Below are 20,771 nucleotides of genomic sequence, written 5' to 3' on the forward strand. Positions count from 1 at the left end.
GCGTGACGAAAAAGCCGCCATTTCCGCCATGTTTCTTCTTCTTATTCAATTTATAGTACACGAAACATCAAATGAACGCACACGTTGTGCGACTTTGATCAGAGCAAAATAATTTTAATATTGGGTTTCACGATCGCGTAAGAAATATGAAAATGCGCGCACACACACACACACACACACACAAAAAAGAAAAAACTGGTTTGCTTTTTATCGATTTCTCTTTTGCGCTTACCATTGTTATCCAGTTTCAAAAACGCTAAGTTATGTTTGGTGTACGTTCGGTGAATTGCGCAGAATTTTCAAGTGACGTCATCAATTTTTATATTTGACGCGTCAACACTTTTCCATATTGGTTTTTTACAAGGAATCACATGTGTAATTATTGGCGGTCTATAGTTACCACCCTGTTTATGCACTTATATCGTACATGTGCTTCCAAAACATTTCTCTATATAATTTCTAACAAATTAGTGGATGCCAGAAAGTTCTTTCTTATGTTATGCGTGACTATAACGTATCTATGATGTCATAGTTATGCTTGGTTTGTGTTCGAGAAGTTTTGTCACCTGTTTTTCTCATTAGAAGTAAAGCTGGCAGATGCCTTATGTTTCGTGTTATGCAAATACCAAGTATAGAAAGCCTGCCTGCTCTCTGCTGGAGAATTTTTCAAACGAAAGATCGGTTAGCATTCGTACCTTGAAGTTGGAAAACCGAGAAAAAACTCACTCCAGTCAACTACCACTGTGCCGCTGGTAGGGTTCAAACCTAGATCATCGCGATATGAGTCCATCACGATGTCCACACGGTCGCACAGTGGCTATCACATGCTACTAGATTGCAGACGCACAAGCAAAAGGTGCCGTGAATTCAAAAAGGTTTGGGAACCACTGCTTAGGAATTTTAAATGAATTGGTCTGTCCATAATTAAAACCCCTATTTTAAAGTAGCCTACAGGCGCAACCAGTCATCAAAAAATTGTGAAATTTTGTGAAGGACTTCATGAAGTGATGGAAATTTGTTTCATGGGGGAAAATTAGTTGCACATGCCACCACCAGAGGGCGTTTTATCAAGAAATGACACATTTAGGCAAACGTTTACAATTTTAACAATTGGAAAACACTTTTACAATTGTTACTGCAACAAAACATGTTCCACATGATGGCCATCATTTTCAGATACCATGTGAAATCGCAAGATTGCATGTTCCACAACTGACCGAAGTGTGTGCGGGGAAATTTTCAGCATGTGGCGTGAAATGCTGCTTTTAAGGTCAGGTAAAGGTCTTGGATTGTCACGACTTACCAGACGTTTCAAATGCCCCCAGCCAAAAATCGCATGGATCAAGGTCCGGGGATCGGGGAGGCCATAGATTAGGGAAGTGCCGGCTGATGAAACGTTCTTCTGTAAAATGCGTTTTAAGAACGTTCTAAACCAAGGGCGTAGCGAGGGAGGGGGGACTTGGGGGTCTGCCCCCCCCCCCGAAATGTGAGAAAATGACCGAAAAAAGGGGAAAAGATGGCCAAATCCATTGTTCTGTCAGTTTGCCCCCCCCCCAAAATGAAAGTGGTCCCCCCCCCGAACGAAATTTCTGGCTACGCCCCTGTTCTAAACACACACTGCAATGTAAGGAGGAGCTCCGTCTTGCATACAGATTGTGTCTTCAAGGAAGTGACGTGCTTGCAGAGCCAAAACAATTTCGTTCTGTAACAGCAATACATATCGTTTCCCGGTGATCGAACATGTCACTGGACATGTAGAACGTAACTCCTCGTAGAGGTAGGGACCGAGAATAAATGATGCAGTAAATCCACACCATACCGTCACTTTTGGTGAATGCAACGGAACCTCTTAGATAGCGTGTGGATTTTCTGGTTCCCAAATTCGGCAGTTGTGAGTATTGACTGTACCATCCGAGTGAAAATGCGCTTCGTCTGTCCAGAGGATATTCCAAGGCCATTCTGAATCGACCTCAACGCGAGCTAGAAACTGCAGTGAGAACCGGAGTCGAGCGTCACATAATCATGTGGAAGCAATTGCTACACAAGTGAAAGTTTGTACGGATAATATCGGAGGCTATTCAGCATGATCTTATGGACAATTGAAAGTGGCCTATCCAACACCAGTGCTACTGCAAGAATTTGAAGCTCTGTCATCTTCCACCTGAAGCGAAACCTCCTGTACAGCGTCTATAGAAACGGGTTTTCTTCCTCTTCCAGGACGAACAGCCAACAATCCTGTGGTTTCAAATTTCGTTATCATACTCCGAAGGTTTTTAACATTCACTGGACCTTTTCGAATCCTCTTTCAAGTGCGATATTTCCGTAGAGCAGTTACTGCAGAATTACTGTTTTAGTAAAACAATTTGACCAAGAAAGCGCTATCTCGTAAACTTACCGTCATTGTGAGCAGCAAACACGTTGAGAAACAAGACCTCCGCGAATGTTTCTAGGTTTTATAACAGCTGCGGCGTGACATCACATAAACTTACATGTTTACTACAGGTATTCAAAGTGAAACGCCCTCTGGTGGCGAAATGTGCAACTATTTCCCCCCAAAACAAATTCCTATCACTTCATGAAGTCTTCCACAAAATTTCACACTTTTCTGATGACTGGTTTCGCCTGTAGGCTACTTTAAAATAGGGTCATAATTATGGACGTCTTGTAGATAAGAAGAGGGTAGTTGGGAGAGAGATTAAGTATTGGAACCTGTGCACTAATCTTTTTACTTAATTTCCCATGTGTAAACAGTAATACTAGTTTTTGAGATTTATCTGTGCTAGTTCAAATATACGTCATTCAAATTTGTTGCAAGAAGCCTGTACGTAAAGGAATTAAACTGCTTTTAAGAGTGAAAATACGGTTACTACAATACACTGTTCATGCGTATATAGGTAGCTTTAGACAAGTAAGCCGTCATCTACTAATATCTTGTCCGTTTAGCTCGTAGTCTTTGGATTCAGGTGTGTGAAGACAAGTAGCGAATAATTCTTCATTTGCTTGCATTTTAATAGCAGAGGACTGGAATATCGTGAAATCAATATTGGCGATGCGCCAGAGACGTCCGGAAAATCATCCATCTTTTACGTTGACTTCTGTCTCTGGGGGATTTGACAAGCTCCTCACTTCAGAAGCTGTTTAAAATAAACGAAGTGGTTACACTAAAGATGGCAATTATGGAGGTTACGGTCTTGTGGGTTGCCTCGTATTATTATTATAATTCTCGCTCGGTGAATGGAAGCATGTATTCAACAGCTCTCTATGTTGAACAATTTTGATTGCAACATTGATACCATATCCTCTGACACTGAAAAATTTGAGGTTTGTTTTTGTTGATCGCGTTCCGATCATGAAGATAATGAAAAAATAATAGTAGCAATATATATATATATATATATATATATGTGTGTTTTTAATTATTTTTTGTGTGTGTGTGTGTGTGTGTGTTGTTAAATTGCACTATATCAAATCACTGTTTTCTTAATCACGTAATAGTCATATTTAATTTTCAAATGTAGTTTTAATACGTGTATAAATATTTTTTAGAAAAAATGAAATGCGTCAATGCTATGGATATTTCAATTTTTCAAATTTGTTCGGAAGTAGAGAGAGATGTATGCCTGTAATATATTGACAATATCTTATCCAACAAATAGTCATTTTATCTGGAAGAAATTATTTAGATGAACAAGAAAAGTGGTGACATATCACACACATCCTGTATTCATATCCAACCCAAAGTTATTCACTGTGTGTGCGTTACGTTTCCTGAAGCATAAGCTTGACAATCTCCAACAGCACATATCACCGTTGAATCTTCAAAAACTTCCATGCGAGAATGAGTTTTAATTTCTAGTCAGACGTCTTTGGACAGAAATCTCAGTTCCCCTCTTGCTATGTGTTTCAAAAATTTAAATTGTTTTTGTTTTCGTTTCAAATTTGTTTTTGAACTCGTATATTTTTATGTTTATTTTCAGATATTTTTCGAAACATGGAAAACCATCGCGTGACACAACCAGTACTACAGTCCATCTCAAAAGTTTAGATAATGCACTTTTTTTTAAAAAAACGAGAAAAAAATGCGGCGAGTAAAATCAGCTTTCAATAAAATAAAATCTTTCAATAGATAATGTCTGAAGCATTTCTACATTTAAGAAAAACAAAATTGCTACGAAAGAATATAATATTTATAATAGCGAAAATACAAAACAGCGGTCTCAAAAGTTTAGAGAAAATCCAAATTTATAAAAATTAGTCCTTTAATATCTGATGGGCTTTTCGTTTTCTCTAACCTTTTTACGATCAGGGACGTAATATTGCGTCGAAATGCCTGAGGAATAACTTCAATCAAACTTTCTGTTCCATCAACCTCTTTTTTACCTCAACGCGAAACTTATTGCAACCCTACAGAATAAAGTTGTGTGTTTCCTCCTCTCTATTCTCCTACCACCATCTTGATATCTCGACGAGATAACGATCAACTGATAACGAGCAAACTGAGATAATGGTGTGGTGGTTCTCCTCCGCTTTTTCCCCCCTCTAACCCCTTTTCCCACACACATGTATATTTAATATATCTTTCTTAGAACTCTCTTTCTCTTTACTAATATGTACTATACATAGAAGTGAGAAAGAGAACAAAAAAAACTACAAAACAAGTTTGTTGATGAGGGCGAAAAAAAAAGCAAGGCATTGTACTAATACTGTTATCCATATATGTATCTCTAACTGTTCTCCCCCACTCTTATATTTTTTTTTCTTTCTTTTTTCCCTTTCTTCACCATGGAACGACGCTTTCACATTTATCGCCTATACGTCTTATACAGATCATTCACATTTATCGCCAGTTTCTTGTACGGGAAGTGGTTAATTACCTCAAACACACGATCCTCTATCAGCCGTATTTACCACTCAGCGTGCTGAAACGCGGATCAGCCACACGAAATCGGTATTCTCGAAACAATACCAAGGGCGTATCAAGTGAAACTCGGTTCAGTTGGCGAGTATTTGGCGTATATTAGCTTGGCGAGAGCAAACTCGATGCTGATTGGAGGAAAGATGAAGTAGGGTATTTGGTCTTCTAATGAAGTAGAAAACTCGACTATAAGATTCTTGTGTTTACGTTTCAGCAAGCTTCGTTTTCTATATGCAAAAAATAATATGGTTACCTTCACCCATTTTTTAATGGCAATTCCACTTCATTCAAGTTAACTTTTTTCCCCACCATGAGATATCGATAATGATGGTTTTTCATTCACCGAATTGCTAACTCGCTAATTCAGATTAGATTATAGCAAATAATTTATGTCACGTGTATCGTATTTTCCCGCTTTTTAATCCGCAGATTCGAATTTTACTACTTTGATGGGCCTGGCGCATGGCGCTCTACAACACTGTCACTACTTTGAAAAAAAAACGCATTTTTTCCGCGTATACAAATTTCATTAATCATGAATGAAATTAAGAAAAAGTCATCACTCAGGTTTCTTTAGAAAAAATATCGATTTTTCTTCTCGCAACTATATATATACGAAATTTATATTTAAAAAATTATTTATTTAAAAAAATTATCTTTTGAAAAATTTCCAAATTTATCTGAATATTTTTGTAATTATGATTGTTTTGTACCTGATATCACAATTACATTGTGTTTATCATACTAATAAGATAAACACAATCTAATTAAAAGTTCAAATTCAGTAAATTTGATTTTTAAAAAAAATTCAATTAATTTTAGCGCTAATAGCAATTCTTATGATAGATGTTGAATCTTAAAGTAATTACTAAACATTGATAGTTATATTTACTATTATTAGCCGATTAAGAGTTAATATCCAAGACTTTACTTTTCTTTTTCTTAATTACATCTGTTGAAACAAACTTGCATGCAACTAACAGTAACCATTTAATCTTTTCTTAAGATATTTTTTTTATGCGATCCTACACACAAGATTCCCCCCCCCCCCATGTATAAAATGCTACACTCGAAGGTTTTCTTTTTGAGTGTGCACACTTATTAAGGAAAAAAAGTACGAAGGTACAAAAACTGATTCAACATGTGTGCTATGGGTTTTATGCAACGTGTATTTTTGGATTAGTTAAATGAGAAGTTAAATTCAGTTGAAAACAGTTAAAGTTAGAAGGACTTCATTGAGGCTGAGATTCTTAAAAAAATCATCTGTAAATAAAGTTTCAAATACATAACAGTCAGTACGAAAATTTTTTGGTTATGTGTAACTCTCATCGACCTTTCGTCTCATCTGGACTCAGATCCTGCATGCGTTTTTCGCGATTTTCACCCTCTCAACGTGGTTTGTGACACCAGGTTCCATTGCAATTTTTGTTCTTCTTGATGATTACTAACAACCTTCTGAGTTTGTCGGTCCATTAACAGAACACCCTGTATATAAATACATTATAGAAGATAGCGAAACTATTTCTGCATCGGGCAGCAAAATTATCTGGTCCGGCGGTTCTAATTCCAATTAGTTGAATACTCTTCATTTTAGAATAATGGCACTGTTGGAAGGGAAACCTTATATCGTTCGCAGGGTGCAACTAAATATTGAAGAGGAAAAGATGTACTTAAAAGACGCATCGCAGTACGTATACAAGTGTACACCAGTAGACTATCTTCCGTAAGTTTAAGGCAGAGTGCACACACTGGCATGATACTGCAAGCGATACAGCATACAACTCCACGCGGATTGATTAAAAAAAAACCCTGAAATTCAGTTTTTTTAACAAATCCGTGTCGAGTTGCAGGTTGCATCAGCGTAGAATGCGTCCAGGCCCGTAGCCAGAAATTTCGTTTGGAAAGGAACCACTTTCATTTCGGGGGGGGGGGGGAACCCCCAAGTCCCCCCTCGCTACGGCCTTGAATGCGCCTAACTTTGACAAGGAGCAACTTTCTGATCTTTAAAGAAAAACTGCGTATTATATCAATTTAGTAATATTTAATCAGTTTAAAATCTTGTATGTTGTATTATTTTACAAACATTATATTTTTACATTTGCACACAGATTGATGCCGAGCCGTTTGCCAGAAATTTCTTTCGGAAAGGGGTGATAACAGGTATTATGGGGGGGGGGGAGACAAACAGGGGTACAACCAGAGGAGGGCAGGGAGATCTGGTGTTTCGGCTGCTGGACCTGTAAGGGCACCAGGTTTGCTTTTTGTTCGTTAAAAATTACGAGAAGGGGGTGCCAAAATTTATCCTTGCCCTAGGCAAAAGATTCCATTTTTATTTCTGGTTGCGGCCTTGGGAACCAAAGTGATAGGACAATAGACTCAACCATGTTATTACTTCATCGCTTTGAGTGCCCTATTGGACCTATGCGTAAAGGCTGCTCTGGGCCGATTGCGGGTTCAAACTGCATGCTTGCTAACAATCTCTAAATTGTTTGCGGCATTGTTTTGCACTTTGCCAATCCCTCAGCTCTTGTAGCTTGCCATTAAATCCAGATGTTCTGATAAAAATGATGTCACCTTATAGGATTCTTTCCCGCTCATTTGATCATTTTTGTCGCACCACGGTCATTTTCTGTACCAGAGGGCTAATTAGACCGGGACCTACAATTTATTGCCGATTCCGAACGGCGGGCTTGTTTTTTATACTCATCGAGAGGTTGGTGCGCTAACCCCCTGCTGTAGCAATTTTTTGCTGCGGTCAAGTCGCCGTTTTTTGTTGTACCCCTATGCCAGGAAAGTTTTTCTGACGAGGACGAACTGGGTATCGAACTCACGACACCTCTAAACATCCTTTGGTACTTTAGGCGAGAATCTTATCGACCGGGCTACTGCGCCCCTGTTCGTAACATACTTTTTTATAGGTACTTTATTACTTTTTTATAAGTAAAAATACTTTTTTATAGGTGCTCGTAGCCCTTATAGCTTATATATCCTTATACATTAAGAATACTGATGCTGTGATGTTAAAGTTATGTCCGTTCAAGTTATGTTACCAAGATATGGCATATACAGTATAAAAGCACTGTTTTTGTTTCATTTGCCTGACTTCTCGACTTTGTTTAATTGTCTTCACAGGCATGCCACTAAACGATTACATACATCACTTTGAACCACTTTTCTATGATCACCATCATCTTCAAGAAGAACATCGTCGTTCTAAATTAAGCGATAATTTCTCTTTGAAGTTCACTGCTCACCAAAGGTAAGGTGTTTTTATTTATGTGAATAGAATTTTACATTTTTTGGATGAAACTGTAGTTTCTTTTTTAGCTGGCTAACTACGCGTGATCGGCTTTTACTCGAGTGCTGAGCTCTTGCGTAATGTGGACGAAATAGCAGGATCGAGAGCAGTTTGTGCGTTAGTGAAAAAGAAATAATAGCAAAAGCCAGAGAGGCGTGCATTCTGTCAAACGCGAATCTGGGGAATAAGAGTTCCGAACGTTACATATTTTGGCTGTTTCTGGGGTTCATATATCATGTCTAAGGACTGTAATAAATATGATAATAATAGTTTATTGAAAAAAAATAGGAGAAAAAAAAAACCATTGTACTGTATATATACGCGACAGTACGCACAACTTTTAATCGAACGATGGCGATATCTTGGGTTCTAAAAGTTGTAGAATGAAGCGGCTTTCACCAAAAATTACGTTTTGTGATTTTCTACCCGACTATGTGAAATTCGTTTTGATGAGGGATCATCTACATATTTATTATTGTTCAAACTTCAAAATCTTCAATGTAAACCCTTATTTTTTTTCCATCTTACCTGATTTATCGCAATGCATTTACCCTAAAAAATAAAATTTCATCGCTGTAAGTATAAAAACGAGAGATGTATGAGTGAAAATGTGTTTGTGGACACTCTAAACATTGAGAAACTGAATTTGAAGGTTGATTGCAGGGGGGGGGGGGGAAACACACACTAAACAAGTTTCGAACGATAAATAATCCATGTGCTACGCAAGTGTTTGGATTTATTGCTGTTAAAAAATAGTTTTTATTTTATAAAGGTGAAAAACAACAAACTTTTTTTTATTACTCTTCATTTTAGTGACTTTATATCAGTGATTGAACGAATATTTATACCATAATTATTTCAAACGATGTGTCACAAAGCAGTTGTTTGTGGCGACAATTTCATCAATTTAGAAAAAAAATATAAGAATTTTCCATCGAACATTGCACTATTTTATATTATAATTTTGTTTTATTTTGCAATTCCCCAATTTTTAATAATGCTTAAAAAAATACAGACGAAACGAAATGCTGTGGTTTTACCAGAGACCAGTGGCGGATCCAGGGAGGGGCGATCGCTCCCCCCAAGAGCCTTCAAGAAAACATAACTCGTTACCTCACTTTTTTTTTTATTAATCCTTAATTTTTTTAAATTTCATTTTTTCCTCGAATTTCCTTTTGCTAAAATTTGTACACGCGAAAAAGTTTAACCTTGAGCTTTCTTCTGCTGGTAAGGTCGAAAAAGTATAGAAGCCATAGGCGGCGGAGGGTCAGTTGTATATCCGCCAAGGTTCTATAGGGATTTCATGCGATTCAGCCGCACGTACTCACCCATACATACCCCTAGCGCCTAAGGGCACATGTGTAATTTTTTACGAGGAAGAGGGGCAAATGTACACCCTTCAGTTGTCTTAGTAACTCACAATAAAGCACAAGCCATCAAATGAGATGAATCATCGTTTTCTAGTTTTCTTTTTTACTTCAGTCCTGAAACACGCGAGCTTGAGGTGTACCAAAAAATGGCCGGATCTTCGAAAAAAGAGCTATTTTCAGAAAATTTTTAAGTTTTAAAATAGGTGGGCGCTAAGAAAATTAATTCTATTACTTTTGTAGCATATCTGGGGTTTTCTCAAGGAATGAAATTGCATTCGTTTGCGGACTCACTAATAATGACAATAACAGGGGGCCCCCCTCAGGGCGAGGCTAACAGGGGTCAGGACGATTCTCATCATTTTTTGATTTTTCACTCTACAAATTCACTATAGCAGGGCCTAAAAGTATGAAAAATCTTAGCAAAGCCCCCCCCCCCCCCCACAAAAAAATCTAGTTTAAAAGCCCTGCTGCAGAAGGTGAGCATTTGAACGTATCTGATAATATAGGCCTCGGCTCTCTAACAATTTAAAGCCTTTATAAATTTGAAATCTTTCCGGTGCGAATAAATCAGTGGCTGGATTAAACGTTGGCTGGAAATAAGTGAATCCCGATTATAACGCTTTTCCAAAAACCGTCATAAAAGACATTGTAAGCGGAAAAACGCTTTAAACAGGAAATATTAATGAGTATTATACCGAAAGATGGGACCACGAAAATGAATTGTGCTAAGTGGGAAAAGGTTCTAAGAGCAGTGCCGCAACCAGATGCTTGGTCAGCATCTTAGTACCCTTGTAATGTTAAAGGTAAAGGGTGTGTTATGCAGGTAAAGGTTGAAATTCACTCCCCCCACCCGGTCCAGCACCCGGGACACCAAACCCACCTCCTAAGTTTCGGCTCTGAGGAACGTTATAAGCGAAATCCACTAAATGAAATTGATTATGTGGTGTCGTATGTTCTGCGGGAATTAAATTTAACCAAGAGAAGAATCGTTTCAGACAAAAAACGTGAAAATTAATATTGTGCACTTGATAATCATAATAAATTATTAGTGAAAATCAATCCATTTTGCATGAAAATAATCTTGTTATTAATTTAACGTATTTGTGGTGGAAAAACATGTTTTTGAATAGGTTTTTGACAACCATAGTCTGCCCAAAATTGAAAGAGAAATTTATTATTTTAAATCGTGCAATTAAAATTTTATTAGGAAGTTTTTTACTCTTAAACTTTTCTTAATTATGCACACAAGTCAGTACCCACATATTTTATTGAAATATGCGTCAATTACTTCTTGTTATCGAAACGGTCTATACTTGTTTCTACTACCCCTGGCAGAAAGTGTTCGTTCACCCACGAAAACACTAGCAATGCTACGTTTAAAACGCAAAAAACAAAATTAAAATTTTTTTTTTTTCGAGTGAAAATTTTTGTTAAAATCAATCATCCTGAATTCGGAATAAATGACAAAAATTATCAATTTATTACAATTTGACCATGATAATCAATTTATAAACTTTTAACACGAGAAAAAATTTTTCGATCACTTCAGTTTTGAGGAAAAAAAAGTGATCAATTATGGGATCTAAAATAAGAAATTTAGTATTTCGTAATTGCATCTTTGGCCCTGATGACGGCTTTCATCCTTTGGGGCATAGAAGCAATAAGTTGTTCGCTGTACGACGGAGAAATTTCTTCTTAGCAGTCTCTAATTGCTTCCTTCAATTCCATGACGTTATTGGCATTTTGGAGTCTACCCTCTTCTTCAACTGGTACCAAACATTCTCGATCGTGTTACATCTGTTGGCAGGCCAGTCCGTCGTTGAAATATTAGCACTTTTTAAATACCTCTCAACGTTTTTACTGCGGTGGCAAGAGGCATTGCATCTTGTAATGTAAAGTCAGTCGAATCCCCAAACCAATTGTCAACACTGGGAATCAAAAAGTTTTCAAGACTGTCCATGTAGACTTCTGAGTAGACTGAACGCTTCACGATGCTCTGTTCCCCTAATCTGTCAACTGTCATGCAACTCCACATGGTAAACGAGTGACGAAATTTAGTTCTTTTATCAATGCGCTCATCTTTAAACTTTTCTCCCGTTTTTCTCCAGACGAATTTATTGTAGCTATCCTCAGTCCCCAAGCTCATTCTTGACTCATCACTGAAAATGACTATTCCAATCATTTATGCCGCAGTGGACGTGGTTTCTATTCCATAGCAACCGAGACCTCTTCTGCTGCTAAATTAAATGAGATTTAGGTGTTGATTTGCAGTACCTGAATCTGAATCTATTTCCTCGCAAACGATTGCTTACGGTACGGTTGCAGACACGGACGTTGCACTTTACCTACTCTGCAATCAGCTGTTTCGAGGTAACACGGTAATTTTCCTTGGCAATTGCGATCAGTTTTCTATCATCTCTCTTTGTGGTACTACGAGGGCAACCAGATTGAGGCAAAATTTTCTTCATCGCTAGTACTCCGATATTTCATCCAAAGGCAGCACACCGTACTTCTTTATATGCTTTTGATATATTCTGCTCTATTTTCATCTGCAAAGTTTTCATTTATTTGTACAATTGCACTTGATACTGTGTTAATATAATTTTTTTTTTTTATCTGGTAATATGCATCAGAATTCCTTACAATGTTTATAAATATAACATGTTATTCATTATACCCCTCAAACTTTTTTTTTCGTACGGCATTTTTTACGAGGGTAGCTGGCACATATGTTCAAATTTATTGTCAGAAAATTGTCAGCTAATTTTCATTAGTTGCAACATAAGTTGTTGCAAAGCAATTTTTTAAATAAGTGTGTTGCTCATTGAAAAAATATAATTTTTATAAATACAAATCTTAATTTAGTTTTAATTTTAACTACCTCCGATTTTTAATTAATTTTAATTTAATTAAAAATTAAATTTAATCTTAATTAATTTCGATATTTAATAATTTTAATTTTAAATTAATTTAAAGCTTTAAATAATTTTAGGTCTTAATTTTTTTTAATATTTTTATATTTTAACTACGTTTGGTGCCTGCGGACACTAGGTTGGGCCTCACCGATCGACATCTTCACTGTAAAAAATCGCCCCCCCCCCACCACATCACCCTGGATCCGCGCCTGGCAGAAACGGCTCTACCAATAGCCACTACCCTAAACTTGGTGCACACTAAGATGATTAACGCTATTGGGAGAACCGTTATTTATTAATTATTATCTCCATAAATATTAACATCAATCTAATTGTATGGTATTAATTTGTGAATTCTTTGCGCATTATTATATTTACCATTCCTCAGAAGTAACAAAAACTGAAATTCGAGGTTTCTTCTTTTTCTCAAAACAGCCATTTTGCTTTGGAAGCAAAACATTAATGGAGGTTTTTGAAAATTCAAATTTTCACACAATGAAATTTGATTAAACTTCTGACAACTTCCAGCACCAACCCTATTTATTTCAGCTCATGAATGTTGTCTAAGGCAGTGTTTCTCAACCGCCGGGCCGTGACATCATCATACCGGGCCACGACTGATCTGCCGTTTCATTTCCCCCTTTCATTTCCCATTAATCGTGTATTTGACCGGGCCTTCCACTTACAAAAATGAATGAAACCGGGCCGTGGGCTTCCAAAGTTTGGGAACCACTGGTCTAAGGAATAAAACGAATTTCTGAAATAGTGAAAATTGCAAAATTTTTCGTTGTTTCTTTGTTTACTCGAATACTTTAAAAGAAAAAGTTTGAAAAACTGGATGGGTGACTTATTTATCGTATCACCGTATACTTAAAACAATAATTGCCCATTTCAGTAAAGTTATGAGCTTCATATTTAAACATTTTCGCATAATTTTTCATGAGAAATTTTTCAATGAGTTTCAAATTTATATCTAGTATATGGTCTCTAAAAGTGGTCATTTTCATATAATCGCTCATATCTCGCGAAATAGAGGTCAGATTGGGATGAAAATTGATTCTGTTAGGTTTTCGACTATGCTGATTCGAATGAAGGAAAAATTAATGTATGCTTCTATTCATAAATTTTTAAAATGTTTTAATAATTCATAACTCATATTTTAAAAGAAGCCAAATTCCTCTTCTCTCTCTTCATCGGGAAGCTTTATAGTAACAATATTATATACAAAAGTTGTTTTTTCTTTGCCTCCTTTTTTTCTATACTCCTGTTAATGACATCTTTTCACACATATAATGTATCTTCCTACTACACTGGTGAAATAAATTAAGAGAATTTGCATATTTTATCGAATTTCATGAAAAGAACTGAACTGAATGCAAAACCACTGCTTCTATACAAAAATGCAAATCTTGTACGTCAAATACGTAAGCGTACACGTGTGTGTAGGCGGAGCCAGTAGAGAAACAGGCTTTATAAGCGCGCGGAAGTTAAGACGTATTTCGTTCGCTAGCACACCTCGGCGAATTTCTTGGTGTTATTTTGCAGCAATCGGTTAATTTCAAATTGTAACAGTAAAAATGAGTAACCACCAACGTTTAGATGATGGAATGAGGTGGCGAATTGTGGGGAGGCTAGAAGCAGGCCAATCTCAAGTCCAGATTTGTAGAGAGTTCAATTTAACGCCCAGCGTCGTGTGTAACTTATGGAAACAGTTCCAGGATACAGGATCCATCGAGAGAAAGCCTGGGCAAGGTCGTCCAAGAGCCATGACGGCCAGAGAAGATCGCCATTTGTCGATTATAGCGAGGCGTAACAGGAGTGCTACAGCTTCTCAGCTCTCTCGTGACTTGTATGCAGCCACAGGAACCCGTGTATCAAGGGTGACTGTTTCCAAAAGACTTCATGAGAGAGGGTTGTTTGCAAGAAGACCTGCGTTTGCGTCCCGCTCACTTCTACGGACAGGAGAATCCGTTTATCATGGTGCAGAGAGCATAGAGATTGGAGTATGGATCAATGGGCGACCGTTCTCTTCACTGATGAGTCCCGGTTCATCCTAAGCACCGATTCTCGCCGTACGTTCATATGGAGAGAACCAGGGACCCGCTACCTACCCTCCAATGTCCGCGAAATCGACCATTATGGCGGAGGAGGTTTAATGGTCTGGGCAGGCATCATGTTGGATGGTCGCACACCTCCATGTCTTTGAAAGAGGCACTGTCACTGGTGTGAGGTATAGGGATGAGGTCTTGGAGTCCTATGTTCGCCTTTTCAGGGATGCAGTTGGCCCTGAGTTCATTTTAATGGACGATAACGCGAGGCCACATAGAGCTCTTCTGCTCGACGATTTTCTAGAGAGTGAGGATATTCGCCGGATGGATTGCCCAGCCAGATCTCCAGACCTTAACCCTATAGAGCATGCCTGGGACGCTCTGGGGAGGGCAATTGCAATTCGCAACCCCCCTCCGGGAACCATCCAGGGAATGAAAACAGTGTTGCTGAACGAGTGAGACCAATTGCCACAGGAAATGATAAACTGCCTTATTTCAAGTATGAAATCACGCTGCGAGACCTGTATATCTGTAAGAGGGGACCATACCCCCTATTAACCCATTTTTTTGTTTATTCTGCTACCGCTGTTTCATACCTTCCGACTCCAATGAGTGTTACGCACGATCATGCGTGTGTATTATAATTATTGAATGGTTATTTGTTTTGTGTTGTATCAATGTATGTAGATATCAAATTTCATTAAAATCGGTACAGTAGTTCTAGAGATAATCGACCAAGTCTGCAAATTCTCTTAATTTCTTACACCAGTGTATATACGTGTAAGAGCGAAAGAGAACACTTAGGGTGAGGGTGAAAAAAAGGACAAAAACTCTCTTATCTATAACTTATCTATTATACTTTTCCCTTTTATATTTTTTCTTTCCTCCTTTCTTCCTTTTTCTAACGTGCGGTTAAGGATAAAGTTATCAGATTTATCGCCGATTCCTTAAATAGAGATAATCCAAATTTTTTGCCAAAAGCTTATACGTGAAGTGGTTAGGGCCGATGCCACATTAGCGTTAATTTGCACGTACGTGATTTACGCTTTAAGGGATGAAGAATAAACTGGAGTTGCTATACGATCGCAGACGGCAAAACTCGCTCAGCTCTCGACAGATGTGTAGTTTTTCCCTATTATGAAACCGGTTTTCCGTAAAAAACAGCTCTCGTCTAACTCTCCTTTCACACGCTACGGATTCGTTCGTACGGAGGATTGGACGGTAGCTTTCACACGATACGGACGAGTCGCCATCGTGCTGCCGTCCGCTGTCACTACAACACACGGCTGCCGTGTCGTTTCCAAGCACACAGTAGCCTACGTGACTGAATGCAAGCCTTCACACACTACGAACATTCTGCCGTAAGGAACTACTCTGTAATAAAGGGGTGATTCAAATGTTCCGCGGCATCGATGGGGGGGGGGGTTCCGATTTGTTGACTTTTCATGATAAGGGGGAGGAGGGGTTTAGATGATGTTTGTGTCATCAACCAAAAATCCTTTATAAAAATATGAAATATTCTTAATAGCATCTTACTCGGTGCGCCAAAAACGACAAAAACTTTTCAATGGTTTGGCGGGCACCCGAACATTCTCCCTATTGATAAGTCTCCTACAGAGCCACTTTAGTGATCTGTAAATGTTCCGCCGATCCTTCAAGTGATCTGGAAATATGTTCGGGCCGCTTAAGTGCTCTAAAACTGTGCCACGCATCACTCAAGTGCTCCGCAATCATGCCACGCATCACTTGAGTAATCTGGGAATGTTCCGCGGGTAACTTAAGTGATGTAGAACCGCACTGGGGGCCGCTTAAGTGCTCTAAAACTGTTCGACGTGTCACTCAAGGAATCTTTTAATGTGCCACGATTCGCTTAAGCGTTCTGGAACTGTGTCGCGAGTCAATTAAATTATCTGTGAATGTACTATACGGGCCGCTTAAATACTCTGGAATTGTGCCATGGGTCACTTAAGCGATCCGTAAATGTGCAGCTTAGTCAGGACAGTAGCCAGAAATTTCGTTCTGGGATGGGGACCAAAGTGATAGGACAATAGATTTGGCCATCTTTCCCCTTTTTTCAGGCATTTTCTCATTTCAGGGGGGGACCAGACCCCCCAAGTCCCCTCACTACGGCCTTGAGCTTAGTCATTTTTACAAAATTAGGTTTGAGGTTGCAGGCCACATCAGATAATCCCAAACCTCATTTGGTCCGCGGGCCAAGGGATTACCATATATGGCTTAGAGTATAGTTTCCCAAACTTTTTGTTCCATCGTCCCCTTCTGCAGAAATATTTTTCCCTCATCGCCCCCGACACAAGCAAACCCACAGGATTCTATGTTATCCTCGTAGCTGCTATCGCCCCCGGACCATTCCATCGCCCACTTTGGGAAACACTGGCTTAGAGGATGGGTCGCAATGAATTTCTTAAAAAGAAATTTTCAGTTCTTATCCTTCAAATCATTGAAATTAACAAATTGATTATAACATGTAAAGGTATTATCTTTCGAAATTTTTATTTTTTAAAAAATATTTTTGCATTAAAAAAATTAATTTTTGTTCACCTGTGGGAGCACGATTCCCCCGTCCACGTAATTCTCTAATCCCACCAATCTTCGTTAGGAGGTAGGGGGCAGAACTGACGAAATTTTGCTGACAAGAGTGGGGTTCAAAAGGGCTAAAAATTTGCTGACGTAATACTTAAACGGCCCCAAAGCAGAAAGCAATTATCTCCGTACGGAGGATCTTCCGTACAAACGAATCCGTAGCGTGTGAAAAGTGAAAGAAATTTCTCCGTGCGGCGCTCCTTTACACACGCTATGAATTCGGACGGCACGGAAATAATTGCTCTCTCATTTCACATGCTACGGATTCGTCCGTACAGAGGATTGGACGCACGGAGTTATAGCTTTCTGCTTTATTAGGGGCCGTTCAAGTATTACTTAAGCAAATTTTTAGCTATTTTTGACCCCCTCCCCGCTTGCCAGCAAAACTCTAACCCCCTTCCCCCCCCCCCCTTGTCAGCAAAATTTCGTCAGCACTGCCCAGGGGCGTAGCCAGAAATTTCGTTCGGGGGGGGGGGGGGACCAAAGTGACAGAACAATGGATTTGGCCATCTTTTTCCCTTTTTTCGGTCATTTTCTCACATTTCGGGGGGGGGGGGGACCAGACCCCCAAGTCCCCCCCCCCTTACGCCTTGGCACTGCCCCTCTACCTCCTAACGCATATTGGTGGGACCAGAAACGCACGAGGGAGGGGGCATACAATTTTTTTTTTAATTCAAAAAATATTTTAAAAAATTTCGAATGAAAATACCTTTATGTTATTATAATCAATTTCTGTTAATTTCAATGCTATTCGAAGGGTAAGAACTCAAAATTTCTCTTTAAGAAATTCATTGCGACCCACCCTTTAAGCCATATATGGTAAACCCTTCGCCCGTGGACCAAATGTGGCCCTGAAAGTTATCTGATGTGGCTTGCCCCCTTAAACCTAATTTTGTAAAAATGAACGAAGCGGCAAATTTACAAATCGCTTAAATGACCCTTGGCACAATTCCAGAACATTTAAGTGGCCCGTGGCACATTTTCAGATCATTGAAGTAGGCCTTAATGATCACTTTCACATTCAAAGATCACCTAAGTAACCCGTGACACAGTTACAGAACACTGAAACGATCCGTGGCACATTTATAGATCCCTTGAGTGACATGTGGCACATTTATAGATCCCTTGAGTGACATGTGGCACATTTATAGATCCCTTGAGTGACATGTGGCACAGTTCTAGAGCACTTAAGTGGCCCCCAGTGTTGTTCTACATCACTCAAATTACCCGCGGAACATTCCCAGATTACTTAAGTGATCCGTGGTATAATTACGGATCACTTGAGTGATGCGTGGCACAGTTCCAGAGAACTTAAGCGACCCGAAAACATTTCCAGAGCACTTGAAGGATCCGTGAAACATTTAGGGCCGTATTCACCGACATTGTTTGAACTGTAGTCACAATTTTTTGATAAGAGATCAATATAGATTGGTTAAAAACCTGAATTTAACCAATCCGTGGCGATCTCTTATCAAAAAATTGTGACTACAGTTTAAACCATGTCGGTGAATACGGCCCTTAGAGATCACTAAAGTAGCTCTGTAGGGTACTTGTCAATAGGGAGAATGTTAGTTTAGCCCAATAACTATCGAAAGTTTTTTCCGTTTTTGGCACACCGAATAAGATGGAATATTTCATATCTTCATAAAGGGTGGTTGATGACGTAAGCATCATCCAAACCCCCCTCCCCCTTGTCCATTAAAAGTCAGCAAACCGGTAACCCCCTCCCCCCCCCCCCATCGTTGTTGACGTAATACTTGAATGACCCCTTACAGAGTAGCGCCCGCACGACTGAACGTCCGTAGCATTTAGTCCTGTAAAGGCCACTGTGCTGTTGGAAACGGCACGGCAGCCGTAGAACCGGAAGTGCACCGCCATTCCGCGATTACACGATTTTTTTTTCAGTGCAGAGCCCTATTCAGCCAATCACGTTGCTTCTTGGTTTACGTTAATTCCCACTATCGTGATGTCGTACGATCTGTTGTGCTTTCGGTTAAGACGCCTTCATATACGAGCGGAACCATCAGGCATTCTGGTCCTCGCCGAAGGGTTGCTGCACGAAATCGTCGCTTCGGAAATGACCGCCAAACAGAGGGGGGAAAAAATCGGTCGGTAAATCTGGCATAGCAACCTAACAGAATTCCCCGCGCGCTAAAAATGCTTGGCAAATGCGTATGGAAAATTCAATTTGTGGGAGAAACGAGGAATTTCAAGGAAAGGATTTACTATGGGAAATAAACCACGTTTCACGAAATTATGATTAATCACGAAATTATTGGTAAACAACAGGTTGAATTCGTAACAGTTCGTGTGATGACGATCAAGTAATTAATCTTAAACACAAAAGTATATAGCAAAAAAAAAAAAATTCTTCACTTTTTTTCAGGTTTTTAGTGAAAATAAAATATTCCTATATATCCCTTACCCCGATCCTTAATTTCAGGATAAAAGTGGCATACAAAAATATATATAGTCAATTTAGATTACATTAAGAAAATTTCTTCTGGATATTAAATAATTGTGTGAAGTTAAGGATTTGATAAACTACTGCCTCTAGATATTGGAAATTTAGTAAAAAAAATTCTTAAATATTTTAGGAGCATTTATTTTATCAGAATTTTCTTCAGTAAATTACAAATTCTGAATAGCACACACAGGTTCAATAATGTAAATTGACGAGCTCAATGAGTGAATAAATTTATTTATTAAAAAAATATTCAAACATAATGTACATAACTGATGAAAGCAAGATTTTACAAATATCATTCACAATTTCACATATTTTTCTACACTATGTAATCAATTATTACGCTGCTTTAGAGTACCAGTAAACTTTGGGAATTACAAAAAAAAATATGCTTAAATAATAGAAATATAATTCTTTTCTTGAAACTGCGTGACCCAACAGCAATTAATCTGGAAAATATATATATATATATATTCAAAAGCAATACTTTAAGAGAGCCAAGATAAAAACTCTACTGAAAATTGAAAATTACAATTATGGCAAAAAAATAGTCTACGCGTACATGGTAAATACCCATATTTCGTTATCTGTGACCCTAGTAATAGGTCAATACAGGGGCGCAACAAAATACTTTGTCCCCCGGGCAAGCCAGAATTTTGGTACCCCCTTGCATGTAGAAACAGTTAAAGGGTGAATTCTGCACCCCTTCTGGTCCAGCGCCTGGGGCACCAGACCCACATGCCCCCCCCCCCCCCCAGTTGCAACCCTGGGCCAATAATAAGCCAATCTTAAAATTCTAATAAATGTATAAAAGCATCACAACATTAGGATAGATAATCACCAATAAAATACACACATTGATTCCTTTTAATAAATATATTTGTCTGTAGCTAGTATCCTCCGAACCAAGCTTTCTCTCCTCATCTAAAAAGTAAACAAATAAGCAATGACGAGTAAAAATGAAACTCAAACTTTTCTTAAAAATATAAAAGACACTGAGGCTCTATAACATTATTAGTGTAAGTGCATAATGTAATTTTTTCTGACACCACACAGTAATTCATTGTGTACAATAGATAGATGCCAATACGTATATAGCAAACTATTTTCAGAATTTTATCATTACTCATCCAATAATTTAAAAGAATAATATAGAA

The 20,771-nt window shown here is 38.4% G+C and overlaps 1 protein-coding gene across 2 annotated transcripts in view; it reads left to right on the top strand.

Moving 5' to 3' along the window:
- LOC149067551 (uncharacterized) overlaps positions 1-20,771 on the top strand; it is a 120,354-nt gene that overhangs the window by 11,649 nt on the left and 87,934 nt on the right. For both annotated transcript variants that reach the window (XM_089252541.1, XM_089252542.1), the window contains exon 2: positions 8,048-8,174. In XM_089252541.1, coding sequence (XP_089108667.1) covers positions 8,048-8,174 — 127 coding nt within the window. The remainder of the gene's footprint in view (positions 1-8,047; positions 8,175-20,771) is intronic.

The sequence above is a fragment of the Pholcus phalangioides genome, unplaced genomic scaffold (genome assembly GCF_987345545.1).
Source record: "Pholcus phalangioides strain wild (caught in Gottingen) unplaced genomic scaffold, Ppha-v1.0 ptg000029l_1, whole genome shotgun sequence".
Classification (NCBI taxonomy): domain Eukaryota; kingdom Metazoa; phylum Arthropoda; class Arachnida; order Araneae; family Pholcidae; genus Pholcus; species Pholcus phalangioides.